At 37.5% G+C, this 19379-nt stretch overlaps 1 protein-coding gene across 1 annotated transcript in view; it reads left to right on the top strand.

Moving 5' to 3' along the window:
• KCNH1 (potassium voltage-gated channel subfamily H member 1) overlaps positions 1 to 19379 on the top strand; it is a 114947-nt gene that overhangs the window by 15782 nt on the left and 79786 nt on the right. Inside the window, exons 2-4 of the mRNA XM_039359656.1 lie at positions 2342 to 2465; positions 4635 to 4741; positions 14159 to 14287. Of these exons, the coding sequence (XP_039215590.1) occupies positions 2342 to 2465; positions 4635 to 4741; positions 14159 to 14287 (360 nt within the window). The remainder of the gene's footprint in view (positions 1 to 2341; positions 2466 to 4634; positions 4742 to 14158; positions 14288 to 19379) is intronic.

The following is a 19379-nucleotide window of genomic DNA, read 5'->3' as shown; positions in this document are numbered from 1 at the left end:
TTCATTGAGAGGGACTTCCTCCCCCTTTTTGATCCTGTGAATAAAGAAACATTTCAGAAATCCTTCATATGCATATATATGAAAGGATATAGTGTGAGGGCATACATTCTGTAATAATTTATAGGTTGTCACTGCTATGTTGCATATAATAGTTCAGTGACAGAACAAGATGTAACCATGGAAAATGTGACATCATGTGCTACATTCTGTCAATGACTTTGAAATTCAAGATAATATCTCTAGAGAATGATATTGCTGGTTAATATTGGTCATGCTTGATGTACATCATATTGCCTTTGTTTCCTGAAAAGATCATGCTGCCAACACATGATTTTTCACACTAGCTATAGAACAGGGCAAATTATCAGAGTGCTGTTAAGCAACAGGTTCAGTTAATTGCTGACCATGCCTTCTTACAATGGTTATGGCTTAGTTAATACTCTTGCCATCATATGGATAAACATTTCTGGCAGTACTTACAAATATTCTGCAGCAAATACATGGACTGCCAAACACCTAAATAGAATTGTACTATAATTGGGTTTAGAGGTGCAGCTAGGATTGTGGATTTCAGTGACTTCATGTTAGATGGTCTCACATTTTATGAATAGCTGCATATCCAAGTCAAACTAGGTGATGGCATAAGGCCACTATGCTCCTGCCATAGCCATCAGAATTTCCTATTCTCTGAATGGTGATTTAGGGCATGAGACTTTGAGCCTAAATTCCAGTCATGAAGGCATTAATTTCTTGACTGTGCAATATAAATTCATGCCAAAGTGGGAAGAGTAAGAACCTGGACTCAAAAGCAGCCAATCTGCTAGTTCAGCTTCAGATCTCCTTGACAAAATTGGCTGGGAATACAGTGGTTTGAGTTTGGGGAAAGATTGAAAAATTATTTTTTAAGGTCAATATCAGAAATTCATTACAAGATCAAAAAATGTAAATATATTTTTTTTTAAAAAAATAGCATTTTCACATTAATCCTATTATTCACTAATAACTAGAGAAAAATGCTGTGGCGATTACCTTTGTTAATTATTTTGTTTCACATGTACAAAGTTATATTATTTAATTAACATTAATTATATTAAATGGTCATAGATGAATTAAATCATGATATGTAAATTCATCATTCCTGCTGCTTTTATAGGTTCTAGTTTTCTTTTTGCTTCCTTTTTCTAATATTATTTTCCTACAAAAATAGACTCTGGCATCATGCAAATTTGTACTTATAATATCACCATACTTGCTGTCCAGCCTCATTTAATTAATTTAAAATAAGACATACGTACATCTGCAATCAGCTGTGAGTAATTATGCGAAAAGACAAAAAAGAGGATGGGTACACTTCAGAAATATTAAGCCTACAAATTAGGTCAAGAGCATGGAAATTATGGCAGGAGATTCCAACTGGCCATGAGGCATGGAATATTTTACGTATATGTGGGTCCTCATTTCATTTTGTAGAAAATAAAATAATTTCTGATCCCATGCTTCCTCTAAATTGTTGGTTATAGGAGAAGATTGACTTTTGATGACCAGGTCTCTTTTAGAGAAGTTTATTTTATTTATTCTTATTCCTTATTCTTATTAATATTATTTACCAATCTTCCCACTGAGGAACCACTTCTTAGTTTCCACAGTAACCCAGGATCTCCTGTAACAGTTTATAAAGTCAGCTGTCAGGGGAAAAGCTATGCTGCACAAGCCAGTTTCTTGACGGTGCTCTGTTAAAGTCAACTACTCTTCAGATGGTCTGCTAAGCTTAGGATAGGCTTTTAGCCTGTATCAGAATGATTTACTCAGTGTCAGGTTTTCTCGTTGCACATGCCTGCATAGCACCATGAAGTGGGGAGAGCTACATATCAATAATACCCACAGATATGCAAGGCAAGTGAAAGCACAGTGACAATGTCAAAACATTAATTCATTATCAGTTCAGTTTCCCTCAAGGAAAATTGAAACTCTGAACTGCAGATACAAATAGCAATTTGATCAAAACCCAGACAGGAATGAAAGGGGTTAATCAATCTCTTTCTCCACTCTCTGCAGTTACTCTAATGTTCTTTTAAAAAAGAAACATACATGGTGATTGTGTTCAGGCAATTAATGTCATATCTAATTTGGCCATTAGTTGCTGGAATGAAAGCAAATCTGTCAGGATGAGTATTCTTAATCTCCGAGGTGGGCATATGCAGGGAAGAGTGAGATTACCAGGTTTCTCTAGCTCTTTTGTGCCAGATAATATTTGACCTAGAGAAGAGAACAAGGAAGAGTCTATTGTATAATCAATTTGCCACAGAGCTCCTTTGTCTAATAGAGCTATTGTTTCAAACAGATACAAATTTTGTCCTGGGTAATGCGCAGATAGTGGATTGGCCCGTTGTATATAGCAACGATGGATTCTGCAAGCTGTCAGGATACCACCGAGCAGAAGTTATGCAAAAGAGCAGCACCTGCAGGTATTTCAGTGGAGGCTTCTGTTAAATATTTCTGTAAATAACTGATAATATTTCTGTAAAGTAACTGGTAATATTTCTGTATTCTTGGTCATGCAAAATGAGTCCCTTGGATTTTAAACCACAGAATGGGTACTGTCAAGATCAGGGAGGAAATGGCATTCTGAATCCCTTCTATTTTCCAAAAAGCTTACATATAAAGTGTTCCCATCTAAAGCAAATTGTGTAAGCATCTTCAAGTCAATCTTGACTCCTGGCAGCTACTTCTTGACAAGATTTTGGAAGTCATTTGATCTTCCCTCCTTCCTGAGCTGAGAGAGAGTGATTGGCCCAAGATCACCTAGCTGGCTTTGTTCCTATGGCAGGACTAGAACTCACAGTATCCTGGTGCCTACCACTACACCAAATTGGCTCTCATTTGGTCAGCCCACATTTTGTGGCAAGCTACAGGGCTGAGCTAGGATTTGAATCCAAATTTTCTTAAGATATAATCTGCAATAAGTCTTGATTTCCGATTGGTAAGTCATGCTTGTAACCCAACCTTCAAAATTTAGTGCCCATCATATATTAAATCACAACCCCCTACATACCCAGCTTTTATGGCTCATATGTGTCATATGGTTCTTAATGTATATATGTTGATGTTACTCAGATGAATTTCTGACCTAGATTTTTGAACAGAATTGTCAAACCTCCCTTCTTTCTTTACTGTTCCACCCTTTACCATAGTATTAGATAGTATACCTGCAATTAACTCCTGCTTTAATACTATTGAGGAACTGATTATGTAGTCTGGTTTTACATTCTTGTACTCTGTTAGAAATTGTGCCAAGAATGCCACATACCCTCCTTCCCTTTCTATTTTCTCCTTCCTTTTTTCCCTTCCCAGTTTGTTGTGCATCCCTGTTATTCAGTCTAGCCCCTTACCAACTGAATTCAGATTTTATAAAAGGTTTGTTAATATTAAAAAATGTTTCTTGCTTCACAGTGTCTTCATGGACCCATTCAGGTTATTTTCTTGCAACAATCTTGAACTGATTTGCCTTTGCTTTCTTCCAAGATATTTTTGAATACCCAGCTAGGTTTACTGCTGTGTTAGTATGGGACTCCTAGATAGTTTTTTTTTAAAAATCAAAGTACTAACCATACTGAACTTGCTTTCACTTTTTGAGATTATCTGAGGTTATTTAGGTGCTGCCACTGTCAAAACTCTAAAACAAGTTTTCTGTGAAGAGAAGTTGGGATCTTTGCTACTTTTGAAGAAAGAGTGCAAAGTTAATTCCCTGTGTCTAAATAAAACACAGTATGAAATTGCTGTGCTAAACTCTTTGCCCTAGCTGACTCCTCATTTCTTTGATTCTTCCCACCCTTCTCTCAGCACTACTGAGCTAAACAACCACTGAAGCTCCCTTTTTGCACCAATCAGGTTTTTATCCTTTCTCTTGCCGTGAACTTAATGAAGTTTTATAGCATGTTAATTGCCATTACTTATTGCCAAGAATCCTGGACAATTACACTTTTGGGAATTTCTAACTATCTTCTATTTGAGCATTCCACAGTCTTTTGTCTTGAAACCTGAATTCCTTAGTTCCCTGAAAAGAAATGGCTTCTAAGAAGTGCACATGGAATGCAAATACACATGCAGAGAAATGGCACAGCAAAAAGAGGCACATAATTTGTAGGAACCATATTTATTGTGACATTCTCATTCTATAATGGCTTTCAAAGAAGAGTCTCTTCTTCCAATCAGCTGTATCCAAAGACACACAAGCAGACTTTTACTTAGGATGGGATTCCATCATGCTATCCTTCCCTCTGCACTATCCACATCTCTTCTGAAATGTCTTCCAACCTCTAGAACAGAATTGGGGAATTACAGGAGGAAAGGGGAATTGGTCCCACCAACAGGATGTGATTTTGTAGCAGACAAATATCATTTAATATCCTCACTTAACAACAAATTGTTATTATACATAATATTATTGATCAAGGTTAGTAAGCCTCTCAGTGCCAGTTGCTGATTGGAGTGGCCTATAAGATAAACCAGCCAATCCTATTCTCCATGAAAGTGAGTTCAGCAAGAATACTCAAAGAACACTTAATACAATTTAAGTCTGTCATGCCATGAGATCTTGCTTGTGATTCTCACCTGTCTTGTTAATTTCCTTGCAGTTTCATGTATGGAGAGCTGACAGATAAAGACACAATTGATAAGGTTCGGCAAACATTTGAGAACTATGAGGTGAACTCATTTGAAATCTTGATGTACAAGAAAAATAGTAAGTTAACTTTCTGGCTTCCTTTTCAACAATGTACCCTGGAATGGGTTTTGCTACTGTTGCAGGAATGGCTCTGTAGGTATTTCTCTCCCTGTCCCTTCTCATGAATAGTTTCCCAGTGACATGTGTAGTTCTGTCCTATCAAGAAAACAAGCAGTCTACATTGGAATGACTTTTGCAATGCTAACTGCCTTTTCTGCTTTTCACTTCAAGATCAATACATTTTTCATATGGAATACCCTTTACCCAATGATAAACTGGAAGATGGAGTAACATTGGTAAGGCATATGCTAACACCTGGGCTATCTGCAACTTGGAAGTTCCATCATAAGACTTCCCAACAGCTTTTACTGTGGGAAAAAGATGTATAAAACAAACTGATTTTTCCCTACCAAGAAAATAGCTTAATCACTCATTCCTCACATTAATTATCTAATGAACATACTTAATACCATTGTTGTTCGTACTTATTCTGTACCTGCCTGCTCCCCCACCCCCGGTTGTCTTGTAGAGGTATCAAAGATACTTGCCATGGAAGCAGTTTTCCAGAGGGATCAGTAGTGGTATAGATTCCAAACTCTTAGTGTCTACTTCCAATTAAAAATCTACACAAAAAGACACTTTCTTATGAAGGTCACATTTGGAAAAAGAATCCATGTGTTTTTGAAAGTTGTCCTGCATTATATAAAAAAAGAAAAAGAACTGACGTTATGTATATGTATATTTAAAATGTTTACATCAGATAATATTTTGTAGCAAATGATATTGGAACATTTCATGCAAAACCAACTATATCTTATGGGGTTTACATTGATAATTAAATATGTTATGCAAATGTATGCTACGTTTAAAAAAGTTACAAATGAAAATAAATGAGAATCTTTTTTATGAATCTTTAAAAAACTACATAAAAATGGACTGGAATATTGCCTCTAATACAGAGTGTTACATTGTCTCGATTTCTTTTGATCCCTGATAGCTAATAACAACTTCAGAAAAGCAATTTTCATTTGGAATTTCCCATGAGGGGAAAAAAAAAATAGTTGATTCCAGTTCCCTATCTCACCTTTGCTAAGAAAAAGAATCAGAGAATCCTGGTCTGTTGTGCCTCTTTAATTCTCTCCATAAACCGATAACAGAGTTGATGATTTCTATCGCTGTTTATTTTAACAGAAGGTTTATCCTCACAGGCAAATTGTCTTTCACAGTAGCATAACCTCTGTGGCTAATCTTTTGACTGAAGAACCCTAGAGAAACTATCAGAGGCTCCTGGCATTTGCTAGCATAAGAACTACAAATTAAAAAACTGCTTAGGGATAGGAAGAATGAGCGTATATCAGCCTTCCAACTCAATTAGTCCTTGGCTTCCCTGCCGTGATCATCATAAAGTCCCAGCTGTGAGGTACTTATGTGAGGAACTTCAAAATAAGTTACACATGGCATTGACTGATATTGGCAATCTGGATACCGTGACAGATTTGCTTGGCAGTTTTCAAAGACTCAGCACAACTCTTACAAGAATCATATAAAAACTCAGCATTGTATCCTTGCCTGTTGTCATCTTTTATTTAATTTTTCTCTTTCTAGCCTATCAGGTTATAGCAAGAGATGTTACCAACTCTGAGACAGGATTCTGGATGCAACAGTTATATAGAAGAAACCTGTTCATTGTCAGTCTGTAAGAAAGTCCAGGAGTATGAAGAGAAGGATTTGTTTGTAATCTTCCACATCACACTCAGCATGAAAAGCTGCTTTAAACTAAATCAGAGCAGGGAATGGGGCTATTGCCAGATCGGAAGCATAACAAAAGCCTCATAAATAGCATCACATTAAAAGTAGCCTGTTGGAGCATACCAAAAAATATCTAGTTCCATATTATTTTGCCAGAGTCTCAGTAGCTGCCCAAAAACATATACATTGTTCTTATCATATTTCTTCATGATTTCACTAACTACAATTATATGGCTTCTAGTGGGAGTAAGATATAGTCATCCAAACTAGCAATCATTGATATATTTTTGCTCTATGAATCTGTATAATTAAAATTTAAATCTACCCAAGTTGGTGACCATCATTCATGTGGAATAGAAAAATGTAGTCATGTGGAATACTTACTTTTATCTGACTTGCTTTTTGTACCATTCAATTTTATCAGAAGATGCCATGTTGTGGTATTTTTCTCTCAAGCATACAATGTTTTAATCCCACTGCCATTTAGAGTTAGAGCCAGTGTGGTACAGTGAATAAGGTAGGAGTGTGTATGGTTACAGTTTTTCTTGTTGGCGGTTGCACGTTGTGTTTGAATACAAATGCTGAAAAGTAAGTGCAGCCCGAACAAAAAATAGATTCCACTGAAACTGAAGCTTAAAATGAAATAAAAACAAATGCAATTAATTACTTCCCATGTATATAAGAATATATTTATTTATGTTTAGTATTCAATTTCTATAATCTCCCAAATCAACCAACTGACTCCTATTCCATCATATTAAAACGTTGCAATTTAGTGGCAGCTTTTGGAAGAACTATATGGATTTAACAAAATGTTTATGCATTTTGTTAGGCTTTGGACTACAGCTAGGGAAACTGGGAAAATTAACTACCCAATCCGTACCTGACTCTGGAAATTCAGTTTTAGATTAGTCATTTTTTTCTCAGCCCACCTACCTCATCGGATAATCATTCTGAAGAGAACTGTGACTGGAGAGAATATATTTGGAAGATATCTTGCTCAGGTCATCTGGTGGGCTTTAAACTGAATATGGAACAGAAGGGAGACAATATCTGGAGGCACCCTCAAATCATAAACCTAGAGTTATTATAGCTTACAGCAAGAAATGATGTACTAAGAAGGATTTCTCAGGAACACAGCAGGAGAACTATTAAGCAATGGAACAACCTGCCTCCTGGACTCATGACTGTTCCATGCTTGCAGGTTTTCAAGTGAGCACAGGAGAGCCAATTTTCTGGGATGGAATGAAGACTTCATCCATAGCTTTGGATTAGAAGAACTCCAATTAGAAATAACTCAATCCTACAATGAGCTCCTTAAGCCCTGTGTCAGCTGCCCCACAGATTGGATTCAATGGCAGAACACATACATAGCATCTTTTAGGATGTCTAAAATGATATTCCTGGGGCTGAAGGCATATTGTCAAATACTAACCCCAGGAAGCCCCATATCATAGTTTTACTCTTTCCCTGTATATTCTGCTTTTTTTTTTTGTTATGCTGGAGCAGTTAATCCCAAATTGATATTCCTGTGTCTTAAATACACTTAGCTGTAGGGGAGATAGGTAGGTAGATAAGTAAATAGAGATAGATAGATAGATAGATAGATAGATAGATAGATAGATAGATAGATAGATAGACAGATAACAGTACTATGATGTACCACATATCCCAAATGCAAATACCATATATGGGCTCCTAGATTGGTTGCAGTAACAACATCAAAATTGAATAGTGCTTTACTTTGAGAGTTTCAAAGGACAATTCTATCTCTAAAGCATTCAGTATTGTGCTTTACTATGCCAATATAATTAAGAGAAATATTATACACTTTTAAGCAATTTTATTTTTAGAAGCCTGGGCAATCTAGATGATGATGTCTCAATAACTAAGCCTGTAACACTCCAAGACTGAGAAGCATAGATTAATATAAATATATTCTGTTTTATTGTCCATATTAATAGTATAGTATTTCAATCTACTGGGGAAAGGGAAATGGATAGACAGGTTGAGGGATACTTTCCTTTTAGAAAGATCCATTCAGAATATTATTACCAATTTTGGTTATAATTTTCTTTAATACACAAAGGGCTTTTTTAACATAACTTTTCTCTCTCCTTTCCTCTTCATAACTTTGACTAATTTATCTACTTTGTAAATTATTTGTAATCTCTTTTAGCATAGTTTCTCTTAAGTTCTTTGTTGCATAATTTCCCCCAGTTTAAAGCTGATTTAAATTTGTAACACCCTCGTTTTGTACACCACTTACCCATTCTTTTTCAGATGTATTTCTTTCATGTTATTTCTGGATTTTGGATCAGAGCAAGATAGAGAGTAGTGCACTTCGTTCAATACTCATATATCTATTTGGACAGATTTTTCAAACTGTTCTCCTTAGAATTCTATGGCAGGTTTTATATGTAACCATTCCCACTAAAGGATAATGTCCATTATACTCAGCATGCAGTAGGTTTGGGTGCTGGAGTGTGACTTCTAAACCCAGCATTCCTGGCTTATGCCTAATATTTTGGAGCTTTCAGCTTTTGGCTCAAAAATAGCTTAGAACAAAGTTGTTTTCTTCAAAAATCAGAAATAGCTTGGTTTATTTCAGCTGCCCTAATTCCCAAACATCATCATGAGCTTCTGATCCACGATAGAGCTTTAAAAATATGATTTAAGTCAAAGAGCTTGAAGATGAGGCAGATTTATGAACCAATAAGTCAGAAATTTATATTGGGTGTGGATCTTAATCTAAGCCAGAAAAAAAGATAATTCTTGGCCTCTTTCTAGAGCATTTTTTTGAGCTCCCTGAGTTCACCTTCAATCCAATGTTTTTCTGGCAGATCTCAACTCTGTAAACTAGCAAAACAATGCCAGGTATATAGAATCTGTGACCTAATTCAGGGCTTTTCAACCTTTTCAGAGATTGTACCACTTTTAGGATATGGCAATATTCAAGTACCACCAGTTGCCTAGCAGGTGGGCGTGGCCTGCTCGATGCCACTCACTGGACACAGTTGACTCGAGACGGAACAAGTCTCCAATCTTGGAATGTTTGTGTGTATGTGTGTGTGTGTGTGTGTGTGTGTGTGTGTATGTGTGTGGATAGCACACTAAAGAGATGTTCTTTTCCCAATCTCAGACATCATTGGTGTTTTCCTGTCCTGTGCCCCCTCCTGGCAAAGCAGGAGGTGGAGGACGTTTGCAGGAAGCAGTTTCCTCCAAGTCCAACTTCTATCTTGACAGATCTCTGGAGAGCAAGAGGAGGTGGCAGGGGAGCAGTGCTCCCAGGTCCTGCACAAGGGAGGCTGGCCCTTCTTGAAAGGGAATTCCCATTTCCAGTTGTGTGTGGTAAGGATGCTGGCTTGTTGGACAGTCTTTCCTCACACATCTCCCCTGCCACCCCCTCTTCCTCTTCAGAGATCTGCAGGGGAGACAGAGATCTGGAGGGCAAGGCACAGCCTCCATATTGGCTACTTCTACCTCTCCAAGCCCTCCTCAATTAAACATACATTATATGCAAATTAAAACATAGTTAAATCACTAATTACAGCTCTTCACATATTTTCTGGAAAAAGCATCTTTATTGATGTTAGGAAGGAAGATCAAACCTCATTAAGGAACTCTTAACAGGAAGGGAATTGAAGACCCCAAAAGGTCTTGTTCTTTCTAATCTGTCTTCCCTTTGAGCCTTTAGTTCTCATTATTTTATTGTTATGTGTTTAAGAAGAAGATCAAAGGCCTCCATAGTTCAGGATACTTACCTTAAAATCAGAACCAAGAAAAACTTAGTTAATCCACAATTCCGCCCTATGAAGAATGAAGATAATCTTTGGGCCCTGAGAGCATGCATGTATCCAGTCAGAATATTAGTGGCACACCTGTCAGCAACTGGAAGTGCATAAGTCCATGTACTTCCCTTTCCTGTCTCACAACTCAATCCATACATCCTTTAATTTTAATTTTCAGATACATCTTTTTCTCATAAGCTCCTTAAAAAACTAACAATGTATATTGTAATTAGCAGGAAAAATAAATCTAGCACTTCTGAATTCTTTTTCCAAGGGGGAAAGGAAAGTTCACGGCCTGCAGGTTGCTAGCAAGTCGTCAAACAATGTAGTTATTGCTGCTACAGGCAAGAATAAATAACAAATCAATTTTGCAGCTCTCTTCTGTTACTACATTCTTACCTCCAGAATGTGGCCTGGGATTGCACAAGGGGCTAAGCCAAAATCTGGTTGACTAGTTGGCAGCCAAGTGTTCAGTACAGACCTTGCCAATATGATTTTAATAGCCCAGGAAGGGATAGGAAAACCCGAGGAAAAGTTTGCAATCAATAAACCATGGTGGACTATGCTTGTTTTGCCCTATTTTGATTCTCCTCCTCACCAGCAGCCCATCAATTTCAGAACTGCATGGCCACAAAGATAGAGGCCTTCAGCCTCCCAATCCCTGCTTAGAGAGAGATTTGCATTTCGGCCAGGGTCATGCCATATACCCCCAATCAAAGGAAAACCCCAAATCCAGTGGGCCAGGAGGCAGCCCAGCCACCATACCCTTCCATTTCCTTTCCTCGCCCCTGAGCACAGACATAGTCGCTGCTCCTTGCCATAGCTGGGGTGGGACTTGCAAGTATCTCTGTCCTGCAAAGCGGCTCTCCCTGGTACTCTTGCCTGCCGCTATGCCGACAGCCCGGATTAAAGGCTGAGTGGTGCAGCCTTGCTCAGCCAAGGAAGGGGGCGGCAGCCAAGACTACATCCGATTGCACCTTGTCAGGAGTGCTCAGAGGCTGCACAACTTTACTCTGGAATTTCAAGTTAGAAAGCGTAGGGGCAGCGCTGTGTTTGCAGGCCTAGTGGCACCTGCTGGAAAGTCTCCTGCTTCCCCCCTGCCCCTGGCATCTACCTCCTTTAGAGCCATCCTAATTCCAACGGGCCTGCCGGCATGGTGGTAGGCAAGAACGTCGGGTGAGCCGCGCTTTGCAGGACGAAGCTGGCGGATCTATGCCAAGTAGGCCCGTCAGCATCAGGATGGCTCCAAAGGAGATAGCTGTGGGGGGGGGGAGCAGGAGGCTTTCCAGCATATGCTGCCAGGCCTGCAAACACAGTACTGTCCCTCCGCTTTCCAATTCTGAAATTGCAGAGAAAAGTTGGGCAGCTTCTGAGTGCCCCGGACAAGCTGCAGATCTGCTGTAATCTCAGCTGCTGCCCCCTTCCTTGGCAGGGCGAAGTTGGAGCATGCAGCCTTTAGTTGGGGCTGCCATCATGGCAGCGGGTGGGACCGCTGGAGGAGCACCGTTTTGAGGATGGAGGTACTTGCAAGTCCTGCCCAGCTATGGCGAGGAGCTGCAATTGCGTTTGTGCCCAGGGGGCGAGAAGGAAATGGAAGGGTGTGGTGGTGGGCTGCCTTCTGGCCCACTGGATTCAGGGTTTTCCTTTGATTGTGAGCTGGGGTGGGTCAGCACCTTGCTGTCTCCAGGGCGTCCCTGGGCCAAATGTACACATCCCGTGGGCATGTCTATCCTCTCTTCCTTTTGTCTTCGGTGTAGCTGCAACTGACTCCTTTCCCCAGGCTGCGTGCAGCTTCCGGAAGCACCAGTCAGCTGGAACCTGCCATGGATCGTGGGCGCTCAGCGGAGCCCCGGAAACACCACGGCTCCAGGTGGCTCTCCCACAGGCCTTTGCTGCATTGATGCCACTTCAGCTCATCCCCATGCTACACTTTTACACTTTTTTTACATTTTTTTTACAGTGCTTTTCAACCTATCGTAAGCGTACCACCTGCCAGGTGCTGACGTTCCACCAATGGTACGCATACCACTGGTTGAAAAGCCCTGACTTAATTTATACATGTTATTCAGAATTAGGATAGTGAAGAAATCCCATCTGTTTACCACAGAATATACATAGCCCTCGCTGTGTGTGTGTTTGGCTCAAAAATCTTTTCAACAGTTGTATTTCAGCAGTGGTCTTTTATGACCTGAATTTCTGCAGTCTGTGGTTGTGATTGAAAATCATTTTTAGTAGAGGTGAAAGTGCTATGACAGAAATGTAATTTCCCTTATGAACATTCCCTTTTCTTGTCTCCTATTCTAGTCTCAAACAAACTTTTGTATATGTATATATAGAGTTATGACTTTATGTTCTGATTCCTTTGTTGATCATCTGAACGGCAGGAATAAGATCCTGTTGAAAGCAGTTGTGCCACTGGGAAAATCTTTATATGTAGTATCTTCAAGCAAATGTTGTAGTGTGAGAAAACTCTGTTCAAGGTATTAGCCACTCAGTATAAATTATTGACCTGATTTCATAGGGTAGCTAAGTTTAGCTTTGTATATGATAATACTTTCCTTGCAACTCCAACAGTAATGTTTTGGGTTTTTATGTTGGAAGATTCAAAACAACCAACAAATTTTCAGTGAGAAAACTTGCAGTTGTTTTCATGAAAATAAGATTCAAATCAATCATACACAGAGCCATTGAAACCACTGTGATTTAACATTACAGTAGGCATGATTTTTCTTATTTCAGTGGTTTTCTCGAAGCATGACTACACTATATAGGCCTCTCCCATACATACATCCTTCAAATTCATGTTGCCCTAGAATATCCTCTTATTTACAGAAATTTAATCTGAAAAAGAGAGGGGAATCAACTAATATGCCTTTTCCTGGATCATGCCATTAAACAACAACAACAACTGAGAGACAATGTGTTATAATGTCTAAGGTCCTGGAGTGGAACTGGAAAGATGGCAAATTTTAGTTCACTCTCAGCTCCTTGAATCATTTTGGATCAAATCACTGCTCCTCAACTTGAGGAAAAATGAAAGAGGTTGTATGGGTATTTCAAGGAGAAGTCAAAACGTCGGCTATTTTGTTTAAAATATTAATTTGTTAAATGAAGATACATTTTTCTTTGAGCAGAGATACATTTTCCATGGGAAGAAATATACAGACACTCTCCCCTTGGCTTTCAGACTAAACTAGTACCATTCACGAAAGCAGTGCCTTGTCTGCCTTAGTCTTTTCTCCAGCTCTGTGCTGTATGGCTATCCAGCTTCTTTGGGATATGTGTATTTCTTCCATGAAAACCAATTTCTTATGCTGGGAGTGATTTTAGAATTTGTTTTGGATCAGTTTCCCATTTCTCCTTGATTTTATCAGTGGAGAAATGATATGCAAAACATTAATTATTCCTTTTTTCCAAAGCAGTTTTTTGCACTTTATATCTATATAGCTCTGTCTCTGTAAATATCCTCAGAAGCTTAATGTTTAAAAAACTCTACTCATGCATAACTGCATATGAAAGTATGTTTTTTTAAACAACTTGAAATTAAAACTGTGGAATCACTAAATCCCTTTGCAGGCTGAATTTATGCAAAATCAAACCACACTAAACAACTTGAAATGGTAGAATTTCATTTATTATTCTGCCAAGCTTTGAACATGTTTTCTATTATAGTTTTACAGATAGTCTGAAAATGTGCTATGTTAAATATATATATGACCTTTCCAGCGTTGCCTATTTCTACTGTAGTGGAAACTAGTGTCTTGCAGCATTGTTTGTTTTTCTTTTTTCTTTGCAAACACTCTTGTTTCTTTTGTTTGTAAAAACAATGCTACAGTAGAATGCTGCATAGTTTTTATGTCATTAACCAGTTTTTTCTATGGTGCTTTTTCTCCAGGGACTCCTGTTTGGTTCTTTGTGAAAATTGCTCCAATTCGAAATGAACAAGACAAAGTTGTTTTGTTTCTTTGCACTTTCAGTGACATCACAGCTTTCAAACAACCTATTGAGGATGACTCATGCAAAGGTTTGCTATTTGCTTTCTATGTTGCATATGAAAGATAATTTGTTTTGCATTTCAAAATGGAATAATACTCTTTTATAGATGTTTTGGTTTTAGAAGGTCTGTTAAAAATATGAGTGAAGCTAGTGAAGCTAGTGCAAACTGACTCTGAAGGTTAAACACCACTGCTTCTGGCATTTGCTCTATATTATGATAATAATAATAATAATAATAATAATAATAATAATAATAATAATAATAATAATAATAATAATAATAATAATAATAATCTGTCAAGACCACATCAACCAGGCCTTTCTTTTCTTTCAGATGTTAACAATTGATGAAACAAATGGCAAAGCCATGAAAAATTTCTGATGATATTTCTTGCAGATCAAGGACCTGGAGCCTTGATCAGCAGATTCAAAAGCTATCAGCCTAGGCAACAGTGCACTATCCTTTTCAAGTTACATCTGCCTTTCTGGGACCTTGAGATTATTTATTGAAACTACAGAATTACATTTCCTGGTCATTCCCTACAACAGATCTAATTCCAATGCATTTCCCTTGTGACTATTTTTGTGTTTCTCTTGGGCCAGACATGTCAAACTCGCAACATCACGTGACATCGTGCAACGTATCGGAACTTTTTTACCATTGCTGGCAATGGGGTGGGTGTGGTTTCCTGATGACGCGTCCGGCCCGTGGGCTGGCAGTTTGACACTCCTGTGTTAGGCTATCCAGTCATTGAAGCCCCATATAACATTATTTTTTTTCCTGCAGTTTTTTTATAAGCAGGATCAATTATGAGATAACTAAAAACAACTGAGGTCATTAGATCATTTGCTATGTAGATTAGAAACTGGGAGATTGTGAGTTCTAGTCCTGCTTTAGGCATGAAAGCCAGCTGAGTGATTTTGGGTCAATCATTCTTTCTCAACCCAACCCATCTTAAAGAGTTGTTGTAGTGGGGGAAAAAGGAGGAGGGAGGAGTATTAGGTATGGTTACCACCTTAAGTTATTCATAACAATAATAAATTCATTTTATAAATGCGACACTTCTATTCTGAAAAATAGTTTCTAAAGACTATGCCCTTCTCACATCTTCCAGCAATGAATAATCCAGGTGAGGTCAAATTATACTCTAGTAAAATAGGGCAATCCCCAAATATTTAATCTTGTTTTATTCTGTCACACATTGTGAATCATATATGGCCCTGGAGCTATAGGTTAATTGTGCCCTAGCAGTAAGGCTTAGGCAATCAGTAGGGTTAGCACTTTCTGTGACACTTGAATGGAATTATTAGTGGCAGTTAGCATAAATCTGTAATTTCTATACAAATATTCATTGTTGTATACTACATATGAATGCTATTGTCAAAGTAGAAACCATTGCACATATAGATCACAAAAGTAAGGCGTGATATTTGACAGAAAAAGACAGGGATCTATTATTTAGAGATGATATGAGCAAAGGATAAAAATAGACTGCCTTCCCCATAAACAATATGCTTGTTTGTTCTAAGGCATTATCCATTCCAGACACAATAAAAGTCTAACGTTTAAATAAATCATATTCTATTTATAGTTTCTGTTGTTACATAAAACATGAATTGGTTGGCTTTGAAAAGCTACCTGATGTTATTTATTCATTTAAAACATTTATACGGCTACTCATCATTCAGACAAATCTCAACAGCTCCTAATAAAATCATTTTAAAAATTGTAAAATACACTCAATTAAAACAGTAAGCACAAAAACCTGGTGCCAATCAATGCAAACATAATATTGTCTAATCTCCCAACACTTGGGAGATACGTAAACTAATGAATACGATCAACTATAAATTGAAGAAATTTACTTTTATATTATTATCCAAAGAAAACCACGATAAATGAGAAAATATTGGGATATTTCTAGCAAGAATACTGAAATCTAAGAAGATTTGGCAAGACCTTGTGAAATTTTGGCATGCGTTAATTTAGAAAAAATAATAATTTGGAGATTACCATACTGTATATACCAGGTAAACTAGAGGCACCATGTTACTGATACCTGGTTCAATATCCCACACTTTAGATTGAGCTGTTTGCTCCATTCTAGACAAAAACATGTCAAAATCTCCTCTATAAGGACATTCTAGAAAGAGTGTTTCAGGTTTGCTTGAATTGTTTATGGGTAGCTATAGTGCCACTTCCTTAACGCTGAGTGCTGGCAGTATTATTGAACTGAAGACTGAGTGGCTGAATCCTAACAAATACATACTAATTTCAATATTTGGATGAATGTTGACTGGTTATAAGGTGAATTCCTGTAGTCAGAGCTGGGTTCGGAACTAATTTTTGTTCAAAAGATTATGTTCAACCTGCATTGAATGACATTTCATGAATGGCTCTTTAATGTTAAGCCTACTTAGATCAACCATTAAATAAGATAATTTCTAATTAGCCACTTAGGATAAACATGTAGCCTTAGTGACATTGCAGAATAAGATTTTTACTTGAGAAAATTAAGGTATTTTGGTTTAAAGTTGTTTATTGTCCTATTTATAACTTTGATTTTTAGACATTTTTTTCCTCCTTTCAATCATGTCTGATTCACAGAGAATGCCTGGACTGCAGTTTTCATAACAAGATTTTTCAGAAGTGGCTTGCTATTGCCTCCTTCATAGGGCAGAGAGAAAATGACAGGCCTAAGATTACCCAACTGTCTCTGTGCCTAAGATTTGACCAGAACTAATGATGTCTTAATTTCTAGTCTGATGCCTTAACTACTATACCAAAATGACTATTTTAATTCTATTATTTATTCTTCGTAAGCCATCAAGAATCTTTTGGATAACTGAATAACCTAACAAATGAATAAACTAACAAATAAACAAACAAATGATCAATGTCAAAAATGTTAACATTTTTGGAGATAAGGAGAGTGGAGGACTGGGAACATGCTCTTCGAGTGAGCCAAGATCCTTCCCTATTGATTAGAATTTTTTAAGGAATTATTGATAACAACTGTTACATGGTATTATGAATGGAAACATCTGAACAGATTTTTAATTTCACAAAACAGTATGCTACATTCTGATGTCCAAGTATAGCTGAGATTCACACAATGGGTTCATATTTACTCCACAGAATTTCTGGCCATCTTTTACCCATACACTATTTTAAGCTGCACCTAAAGCATGTTATAATCTGATCTTGAAACTTTCTTCAGATTCAAAATCAACTTTTGTGTGACATGAATGTGAAAGCCTTTTTTTTTCAATTAAGGAAAAGATATTACTCTGGACATTTACTTACAGACAAGTCCTGTAAAATCTTGGCAGGATTTACTTCAGAATAAATATGGCCAGGGTCAGGTTGCAAAATGGCCTGAAAGGCACTGAAGAATTCTTTGGAACAGGGGTACACTCTGTAACAGGAACTCATGGACCAAATCAAATTTTTATGTCATCCTTCTTGATTTTTTTTTTTTTGCTTTTAATAACATGTCATTCCATAAAATAAATTTCAAAAAGAAGTGTTTTCTTGACATTGGCTTTTCATGTCACAGCAAAAGTTCATTCCATTTTCATCTTGCCTGACTTAACAACAGTTTATTTAGTGACCATTCAAAGTTATAACACTACTGAAAAAAGTGACTTATGACCATTTTTCACACGGCCATTTCAGCATCTTCATGGTCACGTGATCAAAATGCGGCTGCTTGGCAACTGGCAGTGTCCCAGCGTCATGTGATTAAATTTTGTGACCTCCTTATAAGCAAACTCAATAGGGAAGCCAGAGTCACTTAACAACCCTGTTACTAATTTAACAGTTGCAGTGATTCACTTAACAGCTGTGGCAAGAAAGGTCGTAAAATGGGACAATATTCACTTAAATGTTTCGCTTCACAACAGAAATTTTGGGCTCAGTTGTAGTTGTAAGTCAAGGACTACCTGTAATCAGTCCCTGTCTATCTTCTATGGAACAGTGATAGCTCTGTCTCTCCTTATGATTCTTTCCTGATGCGTTACAATAAGATTAAGAGGATGTAAACAAGAATTCCGCATTCTAAGATGAAGTGGTACAACCTCAATCCTGGTTTCATTATAAATGTTTCTGATTCTGGCCTCCCATTTGAGTTTCCTCCATTCATTCTTGCTGTTTTACATCCATGATAATATCTAATTTTGTACTTCTGCAATATCTCTTATCTAGACCAAGCAATGCTTTTCAAGGACTCAGTCGGATGAAAGTACAAAGATACTAGGCTGCCACATTTACTTTAAATATTGTCTTATATTTGCAGCCCTCCTAAAAATTAAAGAGCAAAAAAACCCTTAAAAAAATTAAATAGGGAAAAAAACCCACCCAGTTTGTGTGTATGTGTGTGAGCAGGTTGTGCATATATGAAACATTAGTAATAAAATAGACTTATTTCACTCCACTTTTCCATTATTCCAAAACAAAACAAAACAAAATATAATCCCTCCAAAACAAAACAAAGCAAAAATCATTCAAGTGAGCTGCTCTGTAAAATAAAATATATAGCATATAAAAAAAATTTACCCACAACAATGTAAACAGTGCATAACAACTAACAATGCCTAAAACAAATAAACAAAAAAATCACAAGAAAATAAAACTAATATAAGGGAGCAAAAAGAACAGTACAGGGAAAAAATTTAAACAAAAACTGCATGTGCAATTCAGTACCATGGTCAGCGCCAACAGTCTAAGACAGCAACTTTTCATTCGAATGAACGATGCTTACTTATTTACTTAATCTGTAGTTATGTGAGCAGTCTGAAAACACTGTACATTCACATATACATGTGTCAAAGGTGCTTTTTCACCAGGCAACTGGACTTCCTTGTTTTTCTTTGAAGACATTTCGCTTCTCATCTAAGAAGCTTCTTCAGCTCTGACTGGATGGTGGGGAATGGAGGGATCTATACTCCTTGCAGACAGCTGGTCATTTTCAGTCTTTTAGACTAGCTGTCTGCAAGGAGTATAAATCCTTCCATTCCCCCACCATCCATTCAGAGCTGAAGAAGCTTCTTGGGTGAGAAGCGAAATGTCTTGAAAGAAAAACAAGGAAGTCCAGTTGTTTCGTGAAAAAGCATCACTA

This window comes from Crotalus tigris, unplaced genomic scaffold (assembly GCF_016545835.1).
Source record: "Crotalus tigris isolate CLP2741 ecotype Arizona unplaced genomic scaffold, ASM1654583v1 scf7180000019097.2288821080:1192077, whole genome shotgun sequence".
Classification (NCBI taxonomy): Eukaryota; Metazoa; Chordata; class Lepidosauria; order Squamata; family Viperidae; genus Crotalus; species Crotalus tigris.
Note: the sequence above shows the minus strand (reverse complement) of the source record. Positions and strands in the feature narration are given on the sequence as shown.